The sequence below is a fragment of the Podarcis cretensis genome, assembly GCF_951804945.1.
Source record: "Podarcis cretensis genome assembly, chromosome: 7".
NCBI lineage: Eukaryota > Metazoa > Chordata > Lepidosauria > Squamata > Lacertidae > Podarcis > Podarcis cretensis.
Window position 1 is genome coordinate 72,658,173 of NC_137176.1, and position 16,417 is coordinate 72,674,589.

The 16,417-nt window shown below is 44.4% G+C and overlaps 1 protein-coding gene across 4 annotated transcripts in view; it reads left to right on the forward strand.

The window, feature by feature from the left end:
* OXR1 (oxidation resistance 1) overlaps positions 1 to 16,417 on the forward strand; it is a 248,874-nt gene that overhangs the window by 129,169 nt on the left and 103,288 nt on the right. For all 4 annotated transcript variants that reach the window (XM_079984231.1, XM_079984229.1, XM_079984228.1 and 1 more), the window contains one exon: positions 3,951 to 4,150. In XM_079984231.1, coding sequence (XP_079840357.1) covers positions 3,951 to 4,150 — 200 coding nt within the window. The remainder of the gene's footprint in view (positions 1 to 3,950; positions 4,151 to 16,417) is intronic.

Genomic DNA, 16,417 nt, shown 5'->3' on the forward strand with positions numbered 1-16,417 from the left:
AGGCCTATTGAGCACAGCACCTCATTCCCTGTAGATCTTACTCCATGAAACCAGTTACTCCATGAAACTAAAGGTCCCCTCATTCCCTCAGCCATTTAGGTCTCCTCCTTTCTGGGGCTTTCCCCAGGCATTTGGAGACTGCGCCTGCATGCCCCTTGTCTTTGCTCCTCCTGTCGATTGCCTCTTCTGGTACCGAGAGTGGGGGGGAAGGGAGGTTGTCATAGCAGGGGGATGACACACATGACTTGTCACCAGCCTGACTCATCTCTGCCTCTGGACTTTCCTCCTCACATTGACCTCAGCTTCTGCCTCTGATCCTGAACTTCTCTCTGCCACAGACTCTCCCTGCTCATGAAGCCTTGTTATCCCCTTCAGCTTCCAGACCTCCTCCCAGTCTCTGAGCCTTCTTGTGTGCAAGCAGGAGGGGGCAGGGATCTCTCAGGCAGCGCAATGCCTCCCTTCCCATCGGAGCAGCCACAATCCCATTCCTACTTGCGTGCAAGCAGGAGGGGGCAGGGATTCCTCAGCTGGGAAGGGAGGCTTCCCGTTGCCTAACTGAGAAATCCCTGCCCCCTCCAATAGGCAGCATGAAGCCTCCCTTCATAGCTTAGTTGCTGGTGTCAGGGAAGGTGGAGGCAGCCCGGAAGCTGCATCTTAGAGCCCCTGCACCACCATCATATGGGGACTTCTGAGTAGCTCCTGAAGCCAACCAGAGCCAACTGCTCCGGTCTGCTGAGACTGCCGCTGCTGCTTTTCCCGGGGACATTAGATGAAATCCGGGGACATTTCAGAGATGGAATTTGTCCGGGGACTTATTCGCAAATCCGGGGACTGTCCCCGGGAAATAGGGACATCTGGTAACCCTACACTAAGCCTTGTTATCCCCTTCAGCTTCCAGCAGCTCCTCCCAATCTCTGAACCGTCTTCCCTTGGTGGTTCATCAGCTGGTTCTCCCACCATTCCTCTGTGTCCAACCTGTTCATAACAACATCAAGAGGGCACCATATTGACTACCCAATGTGGTTCCCTCCAAATGCCGTTGGACAATGATGCCCTTTTGCCCCTGACAGCGTGGCCATCAGCAAACTTCATTTTATTGCTTTCCATGAGGTTTCAGACCTATGCCAATAGTTTCTGAAATCTGAACTGAAACTACTTTCTCGGCTGAGATTTTGATTGCTCTAAACCACTTTTCTGATCTTGGCTTATTCTTCCTAACTCTCTCTCTTTTTCCACCCCGTCACTTCTGTATTTGTTTATCATGTATCTCTATTATGTTGCTCTTCTTCCAAAGGATTCAGTGCACATGGGGAAGGTGGCAAGTTTATCTGTGACACATGCACAAAATTACTTCAGTGGAGGTTTGTTTGCTTCCTCTCCTAGACAACCAAGAGAACAACTTTAATGCAATTAATCTTTGCAAGTGAACAACAATGTCAAGAAAGGGAAAATTAATTTACTTGATTCAGTCCTTGTACAAAAGCAGTAGCTGAATGTGAAAATTGAAAAGCCACCAGAGGGGTGGGTTTTTGTTTTGTTTTGTTTTTTTGGTGTTAAGAGTTTATTTGCCAAATATTTCTTTTCTCCTCGGTGTGCTTTTGAAAGCTTTAATGTTTAAGGTGTAGAATGGTGGAGCTTAGCATCATAATCCATGAGTGACATTTAAGAAATCTAAGATGTGCTGATGAACACAATTTATTTGAAACTAGAGATGTCAAGTCCCAGAAAAGAACTTCAGGGACTCATTAAAACCCACCTTAAAGAAGAGGCAAGCAATACAAGTTCTGGAATTATTTCCCTCTTGGATTAAAAACCAAGCAGGATAAAAAATACTGGCTCAGTTCCTCCCTATTGAATGTACTGGAGCTATGTCACTCATTATATTCAATTTGGATCAGCGTTGGGGATTTGGACCAGGGTAGGGGAAGTACATAGGGATGCAAGTGGCGCTGTGGTCTAAACCACTGAGCCTTGGGCTTGCCAATCAAAAGGTTGGCGGTTCAAATCCCCACGATGGGGTGAGCTCCCGTTGCTCGGTCCCAGCTCCTGCCAACCTAGCAGTTGGAAAGCACGCCAAAAAGTGCAAGTAGATTAATAGGTACCACTCCGGTGGGAAGGTAAATGGTGTTTACATGCACTGCTCTGTTGTCAGTGTTCCCTTGTGTCAGAAGTGGCTTAGTCATGCTGGCCACATGACCCAGAAAAACTGTCTGCGGAGCGGACAAACATCAGCTCCCTCGGCCTGTAAAGCTAAATGAGCGTCGCAACCCCAGAGTCGTTTGCGAATGGACTTAATTTTCAGGGGTCCCTTTACCTTTAGGGGAAGTACATTTCTCATGGGAGACCTACAACAACTTTTACCAATCCCCATGCAAAGTAATCACTGTGGCAGGGGGTGGACATTCAGAGGAGGAAAAGGCTACCCATACAGGTCTTCTACAGGGGATTGCAATGGCTATTTTCTTCTCCTGCCCCCCCTTGCTCCTGCAACATCTTTTACCTGTTCCCCATGCAAAATAATGGAGAAATACAGTCAGTCTGTAAAGTGGTACCTTGGTTTACAACCATAATCCGTTCCGGAGGTCCGGTTGTAAACCAAAACAGGTTGTAACCCAAGGTGCACTTTTGCCAATGGGGCCTCCCCCCAAAAATTGGTTGTAATAATAATAAAAAAAAGGTTGTAATATAAAAAAGGGGGGACATGTACTTTCGGGTTTGATGTGGTTGTAATCCAAAACGGTTGTAATCCAAACTGGTTACAAACCAAGGTACCACTGTATAGCATAGAACGAAAGCTCCTGTTTCCTCAGAGCAGGGCGGGGTGAATTTTACAGGCCCTTGAACAGGCTTGGAAAAATTAGCTGAGGTAATTTCTCAGTTCCTCTGAGGGGAGCTTTGGAAAGCTCACGTATTCCAATTTGAAACTAAAGGTTCTGTGAGTTAACGTCATTGGTTATGATGATGCTGATGCTGATGCTGTCTTGGGAAAATGCAGCAATTGGAAAGGTCTACAAATCCGTAAAAGTAAATAAGTGAAATGATGTTGAATATCAAAGCTATCATTAAAATAAAGTTTGAAGACTCCAGAGAGCACAATGTTTCATGTGTCCCTTTTAAAAATACAAAAATCATGTTTTCTTTGCGCATTTACTTATTCAGGATTGCTTATTCCATGAATGCAGAATTACTGTATTTAAAAATGAGCATGCACAACCACAAATTTGGGGAGGAGACCAATAGTAGCTCATGTGCTGTATGTGCTTCATTGCAAATAGAACACAAACATCTTCAATTGAAGATATTCTCTCTCATACGCTCCATGTGTATCAAAGCCTTCGTACATTTAGAAGAACAGAGAAACTCTCTAAGTTCTGCAAATAAAATTGTATAAAGTGTTGTTGTTTTTTTAATTTCACATCTCTGCGGGCGCTGGGTTCTCTGACAATTTTACAGCAACCTCATATTTCAGTTTGGTATACAGTGTTCCTGTCTCCTGAGAGATGGTTTTCTTTTCACAATAAATGTTTTAAATCCTTTTTTCTTTTCAGCAACTAAACTGCTGGCTGTTTGATACTCCTACTTTCAAAATGTATTTTGATGGTGGAGTTTTGTTTTTGCTCTAAAACACACCACAATCTTAGCATTGTGGAGCCTTTTTTTCCTCAGAGAGTTGATCCAAAACCAATAAATTCTACTAAGGAGAAAAAAACCACTGGAACTTTTGCGGTTAAAATACAATGCGGTTCATTGATTGACATATCCCCACTGACTTGATGGGGATTGCCTTCATTAAAAACACATACAACTAATTCAGATCTTGTTAACTAGTTTCTGCTGCGGGGTGTGGGTGTGTGCCTCTTTGAAAAAACCGAATCTGAATTAGCTATATTTCCTCCATCAGCTTTGTACAACGAAGACATTAATAGTATGCTATCGCCATTTGTTTCCAGGCTAAAGAAAAAGTCACAGTCTATCGATATTTCTGCTTCAAGTTATGAACCTCTGGCACCTGCCGCTCAACATGCAATGCAACCACCTAAGCCGCCGCCTGTCACAAACACAGCTACATCCGAAGAGGAGCAGAACAACACTGCGAATACGCAACGGCGCAACCCGCGGAGGGGTGAGCTGAAGAGATACTACACCATTGGTGAGCCAAAACACATACACCATATTTCCCCTTAAAAATGTGTAATCTCCTTCAGTGAAGGAAAGCTCTCGCTGTGGAACAATCAATCACATGTTCATTGATTGGGTGAATCAGAGCTGCTGGGTTTTCTGTTGTTTGGTGCAGGTTGATTTCTCATCTGCTGTGGGCATTAAGAGTTTGCCCTTATGCAGGTCACTTCAAGTATAGGAGATAAAGGAGTGCCTTGTCATTGCTTTTAGTTTTGTGTTGTTGTTTTTTAAAAAACACTCAGTTCTGTGGTCTATGACTTCCTATCGCCACCGTTGTTACTGTTGTTCTCCTTGCTGTTCCTTAGCAATACATTCCAATGCTGTCCAGGGTTGAAAAGACTGCGGAGAGAATAATTGGGTGCACTCTTCCCACCTTGGATCAAATCTATGCTGTCAGGTGCCATAAGAAAGCTGCAGAGATAGTGCAGGACAGTGCGCACCCCAGAAATGATCTCTTTCAGCTTCTGCCTTCTGGAAGAAGGTACAGGGTTATAAAGACTAGGAAACAGTTTCTATTCAAATGCGATTTTGGTTTTAAACGCAGTGTAAGGTAGTAAGCAGCGATGTCACGCTGGCCACGTGACCCGGAAGTGTCTCCGGACAGCGCTGGCCCCTGGCCTCTTAAGTGAGATGGGCGCACAACCCCAGAGTCTGTCAAGACTGGCCCGTACGGGCAGGGGTACCTTTACCTTTTTAAGGTAGTATCTATGGGAGTATATTGTATTTAATTATGAGGTATCAGAGTATTTAGGGGGCTAACCAGGCTGGGATAGCTGGGATAGCAGGCTTGCTGGTTTTGAATGTCTGATGTAGATTTTTTCAATTTTGTTGTTCTGTATGGGACAATGACAATAAAGATTATCGTATCGTAAAGGGAGCAGTAGTGATTACAAAAAAACAGAGCAAGCAATGTGTGGCTCTCTCTTGTCTCAGGGTAGTGGTTGCTGGCTTAAAATGGTGTTTGTCTAGTTCTGATCCTCTTCATGGTTCTTTCCTGACCTCTTTTTATGGAATTATTTCCTATCCTTTGCTAGTCCGGAGATCCCTGCACAGATCCCTGGTTCATTGCTGGGGATCTGGGGTCAAGGTGTTCCAAGACATGTCCACCTACAGAACTGCCCAGTTCTGTTAAGCCTTGCTGTTGTCCTCCATCAACTGAAAGTGTGACTTCCAATATACCCAGTATAGTGCATGGGGAGTGCACTGGTGATAGGAAAGCTCTCTTGTCAGGGAAGGACCACAGCTCTGTAGCATAACATCTGTTTTGCCTGAAGAAGGTCCCAGTAGACTCCTGCCTAAGACCCTGGAGAGCCTCTGCCAGTCAGAGTAGAGAATGCTAAGCTAGATAGCCCGATGGTCTCACTCAGAATAAAGCACCTTCCCATGTTCCTGGGGAAATTTGTCCTCTTCCGCTGACTCTTGCAATTCAGGGACCCCAGAACCTCATGGCTCCTTGGACCACTGTTTACACACTGACTTATGTAGCAGGGTATAGCATCTGTAGAATAATTTTATTTGTTAAACTTTAAACCACAAAAGGGACGCGGGTGGCGCTGTGGGTTAAACCACAGAGCCTAGGACTTGCCAATCAGAAGGTCGGCGGTTCAAATCCCCGCGACAGGGTGAGCTCCTGTTGCTCGGTCCCTGCTCCTGCCTACCTAGCAGTTCGAAAGCACGTCAAAATGCAAGTAGATAAATAGGTACCGCTCCAGTGGGAAGGTAAACGGTGTTTCCGTGTGCTGCTCTGGTTCACCAGAAGCGGCTTAGTCATGCTGGCCACATGACCCGGAAGCTGTACGCCTGCTCCCTCGGCCAATAAAGCGAGATGAGCGCCGCAACCCCAGAGTCGGCCACAACTGGACCTAATGGTCAGGGGTCCCTTTACCTTTACCTTTTAAACCACAATTCTTGTGCGACTCCACATTCATTAGTTATTAGGTCACCAGTTTGCCTCTCTGTTGTCTCAAACATGGACGGAGGAGGTTGCCAATAAACTCTTCTGCCTCCTCCATGCACCTGTCTACAGTTAAGGAGCAGAGTTGCAAAGCTGTCTCCACCTCAGCTGCCTCACTTGCTTTGTAAAACAGAACAAGCAAACTGCACAGGCCCGTGAAAGGCTCTCTGTCTGGCAAGCAGCATCGAAGCCTTGTTAGTGCATCTCAGTGACCAAAGCAAACATTTTGTAGAGCCTCCAGGCCTTAGTGTGGTTGTAACTTGCAAGGCCTCTGCTTTGTCAACTGCCACTAAGATTCTGGCTGTCCCTAGCCCCGTCTCCCTGGCAGAGGTATTTATTAAATTTATATCCTGGCTTTCCTCCCAAAGGAGTTGATTGCATCAGTATTCTTCCATACAGTGGGAGGTGAATCACCTGGACCATCCTAGCGGCAATTTAAAGGAAAATTGGCTTAAAAAAATTATTTTGAAAAGTCAGGTATTCAAGTTGTTCATAATGAAGCTGCCAAAGTTTGAAACAAGCTAAATTTCCTCGATTTCTTTTTAATAAACTTTTGTGCTAGTGTTTAAGCAATCCTTTAAGACCATGAAATGTTCAAAGAACTTTTCTTGAGCCATAAATGTGAGGTGCCATTTCAATACCAGCTGAGCATCCTTTATTACTTTAGGAACTCTGCGCTGGTAGAGAAATGTCCTGAGGTGCAACTGTACCTTAGTGGGAATTAGGTTCCAGCTTTTGCACAGAGCAATCACGAACGGCAAAAAGTAATTTTTATTTTATTTTTGGTCTGGAGCCAGAAGTCTGCCTGGCACTGTGTGACAAAATTGCCAATCAACGGGAGCTGCATTTTACCATTATTACATGAGGAACATAGATCAGTGTTTTGTAATGGGAGTCTATTTCCATTTCTGCCACCCCCGAAAGAAGCAAATGCTACTCAAACTAAAGAAAACAACAAATCCGAAAAACTGTCTGTCTCTGCAACTCTTGTGAGCTAAATATCCATTGCTCTTATTCATGGGATATGTGTTGAAAGAGGGCTTGTTTTCTGCAGAGATTAAGCGGTGATCTCTGGTGACAGAAACACATAGTGCTTCTTCTCAGTTGTGGGCAACTGGGCCAGCCAGGTTTCTGACTAACGGGCAAGCTTTTCTTCTAAGCACAAAGAAAGAAGTTACCGTATTTTTCAGTCTATAAGACGCCCCCATATATAAGATGCCCCCTATTTGGTGGGACTCCGATTTAAGAAAATGGGGGGAGATATATCTGTGTATAAGACACCCCCAAATTTTTGACATTATTTTTAAGGAAAAAAACCTAGTCTTATACATGGGAAAATATGGTATGTATTTATGTGAGAGAAAGTAAATGGGTGTCACTGATGATAAATATTAGACTAGAGGCTAAACCAGTGTCCTGAATCCACATGTCTGGCATATGATGAAATTCCCCAGAAGCTGCCTTCAAAATTACAGTCTATGTACTTGGTTGTACAGAACTTCATGTGTGATAATATCTGCATTGCCTCTGATGATGAGATTGCCAACTACATGACTTGTCTATTGATTTCAGTGGGTCTGTGCTGGGCATGACTATTGGCCCATTTCTTTATTAGATTTATACGGTTGCCTAACAATAATTGGGTGGCTTACAAACAAGACTTTATTAAAAATATACGGCATTTTGTATTTGCCTTATTAATAAAAGGCTTATTCAGATCTAAAATCTGTGCAGTGAAAGAGGGTTAAAACCATTCCTTGTCTTTTAAATGTACCTTTTAAAATAATTCCTCCAAGTGCTCAGACTATCACCAAAACTTGTAAATTGGATTTGTATGGGTCACTCCATGCAAAGTTGACTGGATAACCTTGATGCAGCAAGTCAAAACTAGAAGGAAGAGGTGGCCCTAACCAAGCACGTAACCAAACGCCTCTATCTGAAACCAGTGCTATTTCTCTGGAAGAAAGATGTGCCAGAACTCACCATGAACACCTCCCTTGTTCTCTTATAATGGCAGTTGCGCCCACCTGAGAGGTGCCGGAACTAAGTTCTGGCAAGTTCTTGCTGAAAAAAGCCCTGTCTGAAACCCTACAGGGTTAATGCCAGTCAATATTAGACAATACAGTGGTACCTCGGGTTAAGTACTTAATTCGTTCCAGAGGTCCGTTCTTAACCTGAAAGTGTTCTTAACCTGAAGCACCACTTTAGCTAATGGGGCCTCCTGCTGCCGCCGCGCCGCCGGAGCACGATTTCTGTTCCCATCCTGAAGCAAAGTTCTTAACCTGAGGTACTATTTCTGCGTTAGCGGAGTCTGTAACCTGAAGCGTCTGTAACCTGAAGCGTATGTAACCCGAGGTACCATTGTACTGCAGTAAATGAACCTATGGCAAGACTCAGTATGAGACAGTTTCCTCTATGCAAGATTCTTTGACATCTGAATCCACTTTGAAGGTTTCACTGAGAGTAGGGAGTTTGAATGCCTAAAGCAAGTGTATATTGACTAATGTGCACACCGCAGCAGATTTTGTGGATTGGTGGTAATTAGTGTTTTGAACCCAAGTGTTTGATGTGTTTGGGCTCTTTAGAAACTTTTTGCAATTTCCTACATATGAGATCCTGCTGAAACCCCCGTTTATTCAAGGAGTTTTATGGCTGTTTCTCATTAAGGTGTAAAAAGTGAAGGTTATTAATTGGCAAATGGGCCGGGGCTTCATTTTTCAAAAGAGAAGGAGGCATAAAGATGGCAGTGAAAATGATTTGTTTTACATAAAACGCCAAACTGCATAATTATATGTTTCCTTACTCTTAGCAAATCTGTAAGCAGCCTTGCGCAGCTGCCTAATCGCTTCTCTGCCTAATATGTGAGCAGTTCCCAAGAGACAGCATCAACCCCAAATGTGACATTCTATCTTAAATCTTTGTTGATAGACTAGAAAGCAGAGAATTAAGCGTTAGCTGTAAGGTTCAGCCACCACATCTGAAACGCTTAACAGCTCCCTCATGTAGTAGCATATATCTGCCTTGTTTTTTGTGGCTTTTTATATGCATTTTACTGCGTGTCATGACGGGCTTGCGAACTGTGTTGTATCGCTGTTGAAAGGAGGATGAGCAATGAAATATAGTGTGCCGTTGGTTGGAAAGAGAAGTTAACTCCTGGAATATATTTACAAATACTTCTTATAGATTTCCCATTCCTGGATAGCGAGAAGAACATGGAAAACTCCCAGCAAGACAGCAAAGACAGCAGCTTTGAAACCACTGAGTCTAGTTATTTGTTGCATCAATAGCATAATTCATGATGGGTTCAAGGTGCATACATAGTGGATCAATGTTGCTTCCTAGCCTGGCATTGATGAGACCCAGACTTCCTTATCTTCCAAAAGGGGAAAGGCTGTCGTAGCTGAGTGGCAGAATACTTGCTTTCCATGCAGATGTTAGTTTCTGTTTGCCACTGTGCAGTGCTTTGGAGTCACAAGACTCTGTTTTGCCTTCCACACATTCCCTACCGTTGGAGATGGGAGACGGATGTGACGTTATTGGTTTCCTGTTCCTTTGTTTTTCAGTTGCTCTCTGCTCTCACAGAGAGAGGATGTGTTTTCTGTCTGCGTAGTAAGAAACAAAGCACAGCGATGTAGCCATAAATCTCATCACTTCCACGTGCTGCTTTGATTCTCTGCTGAATGGGGATGTGCCTGGAACCTCATCAAAGGCTCAGGTTGTTAATCACATCGGAGGGCGATTCCAGAAGATGGGCTTTATCAGCTCGGTCGCAGCGGAGATTCCGACAGCAGAAGCTCCCAGGTTCCATCCTTGGCACCTCTTAGGTAGGAATGGGAGACTTCTGTCTGAAACCCTGGAGAGCTGCTGCCAGTCAGTGTCACCCATACTGAGCTAGGTGGGCAAATGATCTGATGTGGTATCAGGCAGCTAGGCACACGGAAAATGAACCAGATTCTTCCCTTCTGTGTGCGATTTAATTCACAAGCTGTTGCACAACCAAAGTGTTATGCAGCCTCTATTCATGGTTTTTCACAGTGATGGTGATGGTGATGATGATGATGGTGATGATTTATTTATACCCTACCCATCTGGGGCTGAGTTTTCCCAGCCACGCTGGGTGGCTCCCAACAGAATATAAAAAATACAATAAAATATCAAACATTAAAAACTTCCCTAAAGAGGGCTGCCTTCAGATGTCTTCTAAAACTCAGATAGTTGTTTATTTCTTTGACATCTGATGGGAGGGCGCTCCACAGGGCGGGTGCCACTACCAAGAAGGCCCTCTGCCTGGTTCCCTGCAACCTCACTTCTCACAGGGAGGGAACTGCCAGAAGGCTCTCGGAGCTGGACCTCAGTGTCTGGACTGAACGATGGGGGTGGATATGCTCCTTCAGGTATACTGTGCCAAGGCCATTTAGGGCTTTAAAGGTCAGCACCAACACTTTGAATTGTGAATGGTCTCAGATACCTCTGGTATACAAGCAAACCTTAAATTACTGGCTTAAATAACCAGGACATAAATTTAAAGAATAAAAATGGATCCCAACCCTCCACCCCTCCAAATTCTGATTAATAAGCTCTTCTGACTCTATGCCACAGACTTAACACTGTTTTTATAGCCGTTCCTTCTCTTCAGCAAAACTCGGGGATTGTAATTTTGTGTGTGGAGCAGAAATTAGTAATAATAACAGAGAATTCTCAATACACAATTATACAGTTGCAAGAATTATTTGGAGAAGACATAACTGCTGAACTAGAGGTTGCAGTGTGAACATAGGCCCTACCATTGTATTCCCAGATGCATACCCTCCAACATTTCTCCGATGAAAATAGGGACATCCTCAGGAAAAGCGGGACATTCCAGGATCAAATCAGAAACTGGGATGGCTTCTGTTAATCTGGGACTGTCCCTAGAAAATAGGGACACTTGGAGGGTCTGCATATGGCATAGTAAAGTGGAGGAAACACACACACACACACACACGTACCATCATACAGTTCTTCATACAGGAGGCAATGATGTAGTTAACAACTGTCTCACTAATTTAACTAGGCCTGCAAGAGACTTGACATGAAAAGTTTACCTTCTTCCGACCTTGTTGGTACATTGTTCTCTGCCAGAAGCAATCAATGTCTTAAGATCAAGCAACATGGGCTAATCGTTACCATGATAAATGGATTAAGAAATTGCATTAACACATAGCGTAAGTAGCAGGTCCTCTGCCCCCACCAGTTGTCTCAACTGGATTTGCTTCTTCCTGGGTGGCATTAATTTGTGGCACGCTAATCCCAAACCACATGGTTAAGAGTCAATATTTATCGGATAATGAGCTGCATATTCAAACAGGTTCATGCTGGGCAAATGAGAGGAATAATTAAAGTGGACATCATCATTCGGCCTCCAAAGCTAAGATGCATTTCAAATGGCAGCTTAGCAGAGTTTGCTTCTTGTGCTGTTCATGGCAGTCTGGAAATGTGCATGATAGTGCTTAAAACACACACACACTGTAAATAAACTCTTCTTGCAGCAGTATTAATAAACCTCCTGTCTGCTGCCCTGTTTCAACAAGAGAGGTCAGTACACGGAAGCAGCTTTCCACCTGCATTTCTAATGGGGATCTGGATGCACATATCCACTTGCATTTTAATGTTTAACTGAGCTGCCTGCATGCATCTTCTGCAGCAAAGTGAGACATGTATCTGTTAAGTTGTGGGTTGGCATAGTAGACGACACAGCAATTTCTCCAAAGCAGCTCTTTATTTTGTAAGCTGGAACAGAACTAAACTGAGTAGCTCAGTCAGCCTGCTTATATAGAGCTACAGAACAATTGTAACTGTTGCAACGTTCTAAAACTATCCAATCACTAAACGTCACTTTTCGATCCTTCATTTGCATACAAAACTATCCAATCACTGAACGTCACTTTTCGATCCTTGATTTGCATAACTATCTACAGTATCCCCCTGCTGGCCCAGGGTGAGAACTTCAGTACATAGCAGTATCTGTCTCCTAAGTCACTGCTGGGCACATGCAACTGGTTCCCTAAGACTAGATTCATATAGCCAGTGAGATGTGTATCTACAGTCAACACAGAGTCAACTGCTAATCTCTCTCTGGTGGAAATACAGTGGTACCTCAGGTTAAATACTTAATTTGTTCCGGAGGTCCGTTCCTAACCTGGAACTGTTCTTAACCTGAAGCACCACTTTAGCTAATGGGGCCTCCTGCTGCCGCCGCACAATTTCTGTTCTCATCCTGAAGCAAAGTTCTTAACCCGAGGTACTATTTCTGGGTTAGCGGAGTCTGTAACCTGAGGCGTATGTAACCTAATGGGTATGTAACCCGAGGTACCACTGTAACATAAGTTGCTTCATCATAGTTATTTCCTGCGCTTTCTTGCATTCTCTTAAACCATCAGCAGCCAGGGACCAAATGACTCTGCCAAGCTCTGTAAGGATTTCTTCTGAGTTGGCATCTTTATCATCAGTTGGCTCCTATCTGCAACTTCTTCTGCCCACTCGGTCTCAAGGGAAGAGCCTCAGCCCTGGACAATGGCAACCATCCACTGCTCTAGGACCAGCGGTGGTGCTCTACAATGGGACATTCATCATTAGGAGTAGGTTCCCATTATTATACAGTACAGGCTAGTGCAGGTATGGAGAACCTTTGGACCTCTAGATGTTGCTGAACTACAATTCCCATCAGCCCCAGCAAGCATGCTTAATGGCAGCAGAAGTTCAGCAACTTCTGGAAGGCCAGAGGCTTCCCACACCTTGGCTAGTAAGAACACCATTAGCATTTTGAAGGAAAAGAAATCACAATTCAGGCACAAAGATAGTGGCAACGTAATGAATTGAATGACTGAAAATATTTATTTCACAGCTTTCCTAAACATTCAAAGAAGCTAACAGTAAAATATAAAGGAATATTCCCAGGCAAACATGGATTTTGGACACAAAAGAGGGATGTTGTTGGTTGTCTTAATAGATTAGTAGGTTTATATTAAGAACGTAACCCTCCATAACATAAAATAAACCCTGAGAGGAAGGAGCACACGCAACATATATTTATATTTGCGCTCATCGGTAAATTTGCACCGATTTTGTTCTACTTTTGTCATGCCCCATTCCAAAACAAACACCCAGATACTTCCAACTCTAATTAACACAACACAATAAAGTAGCACACTTATACATTCCCGACAAATGCACACTGCTTTTATAGAGAGATTGTTCCAATTATTTTCTTTTGAATGTTGGCTCACAGAATCTGGAGAGGAAAAGAAATCGTCTCTGTTTCCTGAGCACTCGTCTACCTGTTTGTGAGTGATAAGCCAACTGTAGCGGACTTGGTGCAACCTGTGGATAACAAAAGTAGTTTCCTTGGTAACAGTAGGGATGCAAAATTCTGTGTGGGTTTTTTTGTTTTTTATTGGTAAGTGCTCTTTTTGTGGTATAGACATGGGGTTCCGAAATGAGTAGTTTACATAAGAATCTGTACCTATTTTGTTGTTAAATCTTAAAAAATTAACAGAAACCCTTTAGTATCAATTCCAAAGTGTAACCAAGTTTAAGTATATGTAATTGTATTTGTAATAATAATAATAATAATAATAATAATAATAATAATAATACCCTGCTCATCTGGCTGGGTTTCCCCAGCCACTCTGGCCGGCTTACAGCATATATAAAAACATAATAAAAACATCAAGCATTAAAAACCTCCCAATACAGGACTGCCTTCAGATGTCTTCTAAAAGTTGTATAGTTCTCCTTGCCATCTGAAGGGAGGGTGTTCCACAGGGAGGGCACCACTACCAAGAAGGCCCTTCGCCTGGTGAGGGAACCAGCAGAAGACCCTCGGAGAACCTCCAAGAGATTGGGATGGAGATGCTCCTTCAGGTATACTCCTTCAGGTCAGCACCAAAACTCTGCCTCTACCTCTGCCTTCCTTCCTGCTGTGTCTTATTATGTTCTTATGCCTCAGTCTGCCTAATGATAGGGCCAACCTTGCCAATGGTGGCTAGAGAATGGAGGCACTGCTCAGTGGGACTGATACAGCAGAAAAGCTTATACAGTCATACCTCGGGTTGAAATTGCTTCAGGTTGAACATTTTCCAGTTGCTCTCCATGGCGACCCGGAAGTAACAAAACGCAATACGTCCGGGTTTCGCCACTTGCGCATGCGCAGACGGTCAAAATGATGTTATGCACATGCACAGAAGCGGCGAATCGCAACCTGCGCACGCGCGGACACATGTTGCATTCGCTTCAGGATCCCGTTCGTATCCAGAGGTACCACTGTACTTAATTGTTGAATGGAGGCATCTTGTGTGAGGTTCCCTCTGCTCACAGAAGGTGCCTCTATGCAGTTTGGAAGAAGGCCTCGGGCCACAATCCTAAATGCATTTGCCAGAGGAATTGCCTTTGAGCTTTGTGGGTTTTGTTTCTGAGTAAACCTGCATAGGATAGTGTGGCAAGCCTCAAAGCTTTCCCATCTGCTTAAGGCAGAGGTTTTCAACCTTTCTGAGTCCACGTCTCCCTTGACCAACTACACTTTTTCTGTGGCACCCCTGTGGGGCTCAGGAGCCCAGTTATGTCATCCCTTGCCTGCCGAGCTGGCAGCCTCTCACCCTTTTTCGAACACCCTCCCTTGTGGAGTGCTCCCTCAGCCTCCTCTCCTCTCCCCTCTCCTTGGGAGTCCTCCAGGCAGCCTCCGCAGCACCCCCTGGTCTTTGAGCTGCCTCAGCTCCTGGCAACCAGCACCCTCTGGTCAGTCCCAGAGGCACCATTCACCTGGGGAGCTTGTAGCCAGGGCTGCTGCAGCAAACAGGTTTGCAAGGCAGAGATGCGAGAGGGCATCAGAAGAGGGAGGGAAAGAAGGAAAGAAAGAAAGAGGGAAAGAGACTAGGGTTGCCCTCAGCACCATCAATTGCAGCACCCCTGGGTGCCATGGCCCACTGGCTGATAACCCCTGGCTTAAGGGGAAGTTCTGTCTCTTAGCACATTATTATTATTTTTTTGCAAACGGTGGGGATTATTTCCAAGCCTGCTTTCTCTGTTCTTTCTAGTGCATTTACCGCTTTATAGTAACATTTAGGATTCCATATTGATTCGAGGCAGCCACATAGGAGCATGTAATGACTTCAGGCCATCAAATATTCAACATTTATGACAGCTAACGTTTTGTAAATATAGTTGCTAATTGGCCAAATAGGGTTTTTTTTTTGGGGGGGGGCTATATAACAGTAAGCAGCAGCAGCACACCACCAGTCTGGTGACTCTAATTGGTATGCCAGAGCGATTTTAATTTTAAAAAATCTGTTTAATTTGCATAAGATAAAATGTGCATCCTTCTCCGGTGCTGTGAGGGAAAAAAACAAAACAAAACACAGGCAAGAATAATCTGCTGCTGGAGTTGTTGATATAAGATGTCAAGGCTCTCGCTGACAATATTTTTTTGCTAATGGAATATGAGCATATGTGACTACTTAAAGGTAAAGGTAAAGGTACCCCTGCCCGTACGGGCCAGTCTTGACAGACTCTGGGGTTGTGCGCCCATCTCACTTAAGAGGCCAGGGGCCAGCGCTGTCCGGAGACACTTCCGGGTCACGTGGCCAGCGTGACATCGCTGCTCTGGCCAGAGCCAGAGCCAGAGCCAGAGCCAGAGCCGCACACGGAAATGCCGTTTACCTTCCCGCTGGTAAGCAGTCCCTATTTATCTACTTGCACCCGGAGGTGCTTTCGAACTGCTAGGTTGGCAGGCGCTGGGACCGAGCAGCGGGAGCGCACCCCGCCGCAGGGATTCGACGGGATTGTGACTACTTAGGTATGTAATTAAAAACTTTTGTGATCTGCTGACACTTTGAATTATCTTGTTTCCTTTAAAAAAAACACCGCACTGAAAAACAGTAAGGAAAAAACCAGTAAGGAAATTCATGGTATGCTTGTTTACTTACATTATTCTCATAGTCATGCATTTCTGAAGAATCATAATTTGGGGAGATTTCTTCAAGGGAGGGTCTGCCTAGAACAGGCACCCCTAAACTCGGCCCTCCAGATGTTTAGGGACTATGATTCCCATCATCCCTGACCAGTGGTCCTGTTAGCTAGGGATGATGGGAGTTGTAGTCCCAAAACATCTGGAGGGCCGAGCTTGGGGATGCCTGGCCTAGAATAACAATATTGGCCTTCTGGGTTGCTGTGAGTCACATAAAGCTCTGATAAAATCAACTGTATCTTACTATTTGCCCTCAGCTTTCTTGAGCTAGAAATTTACTGTTC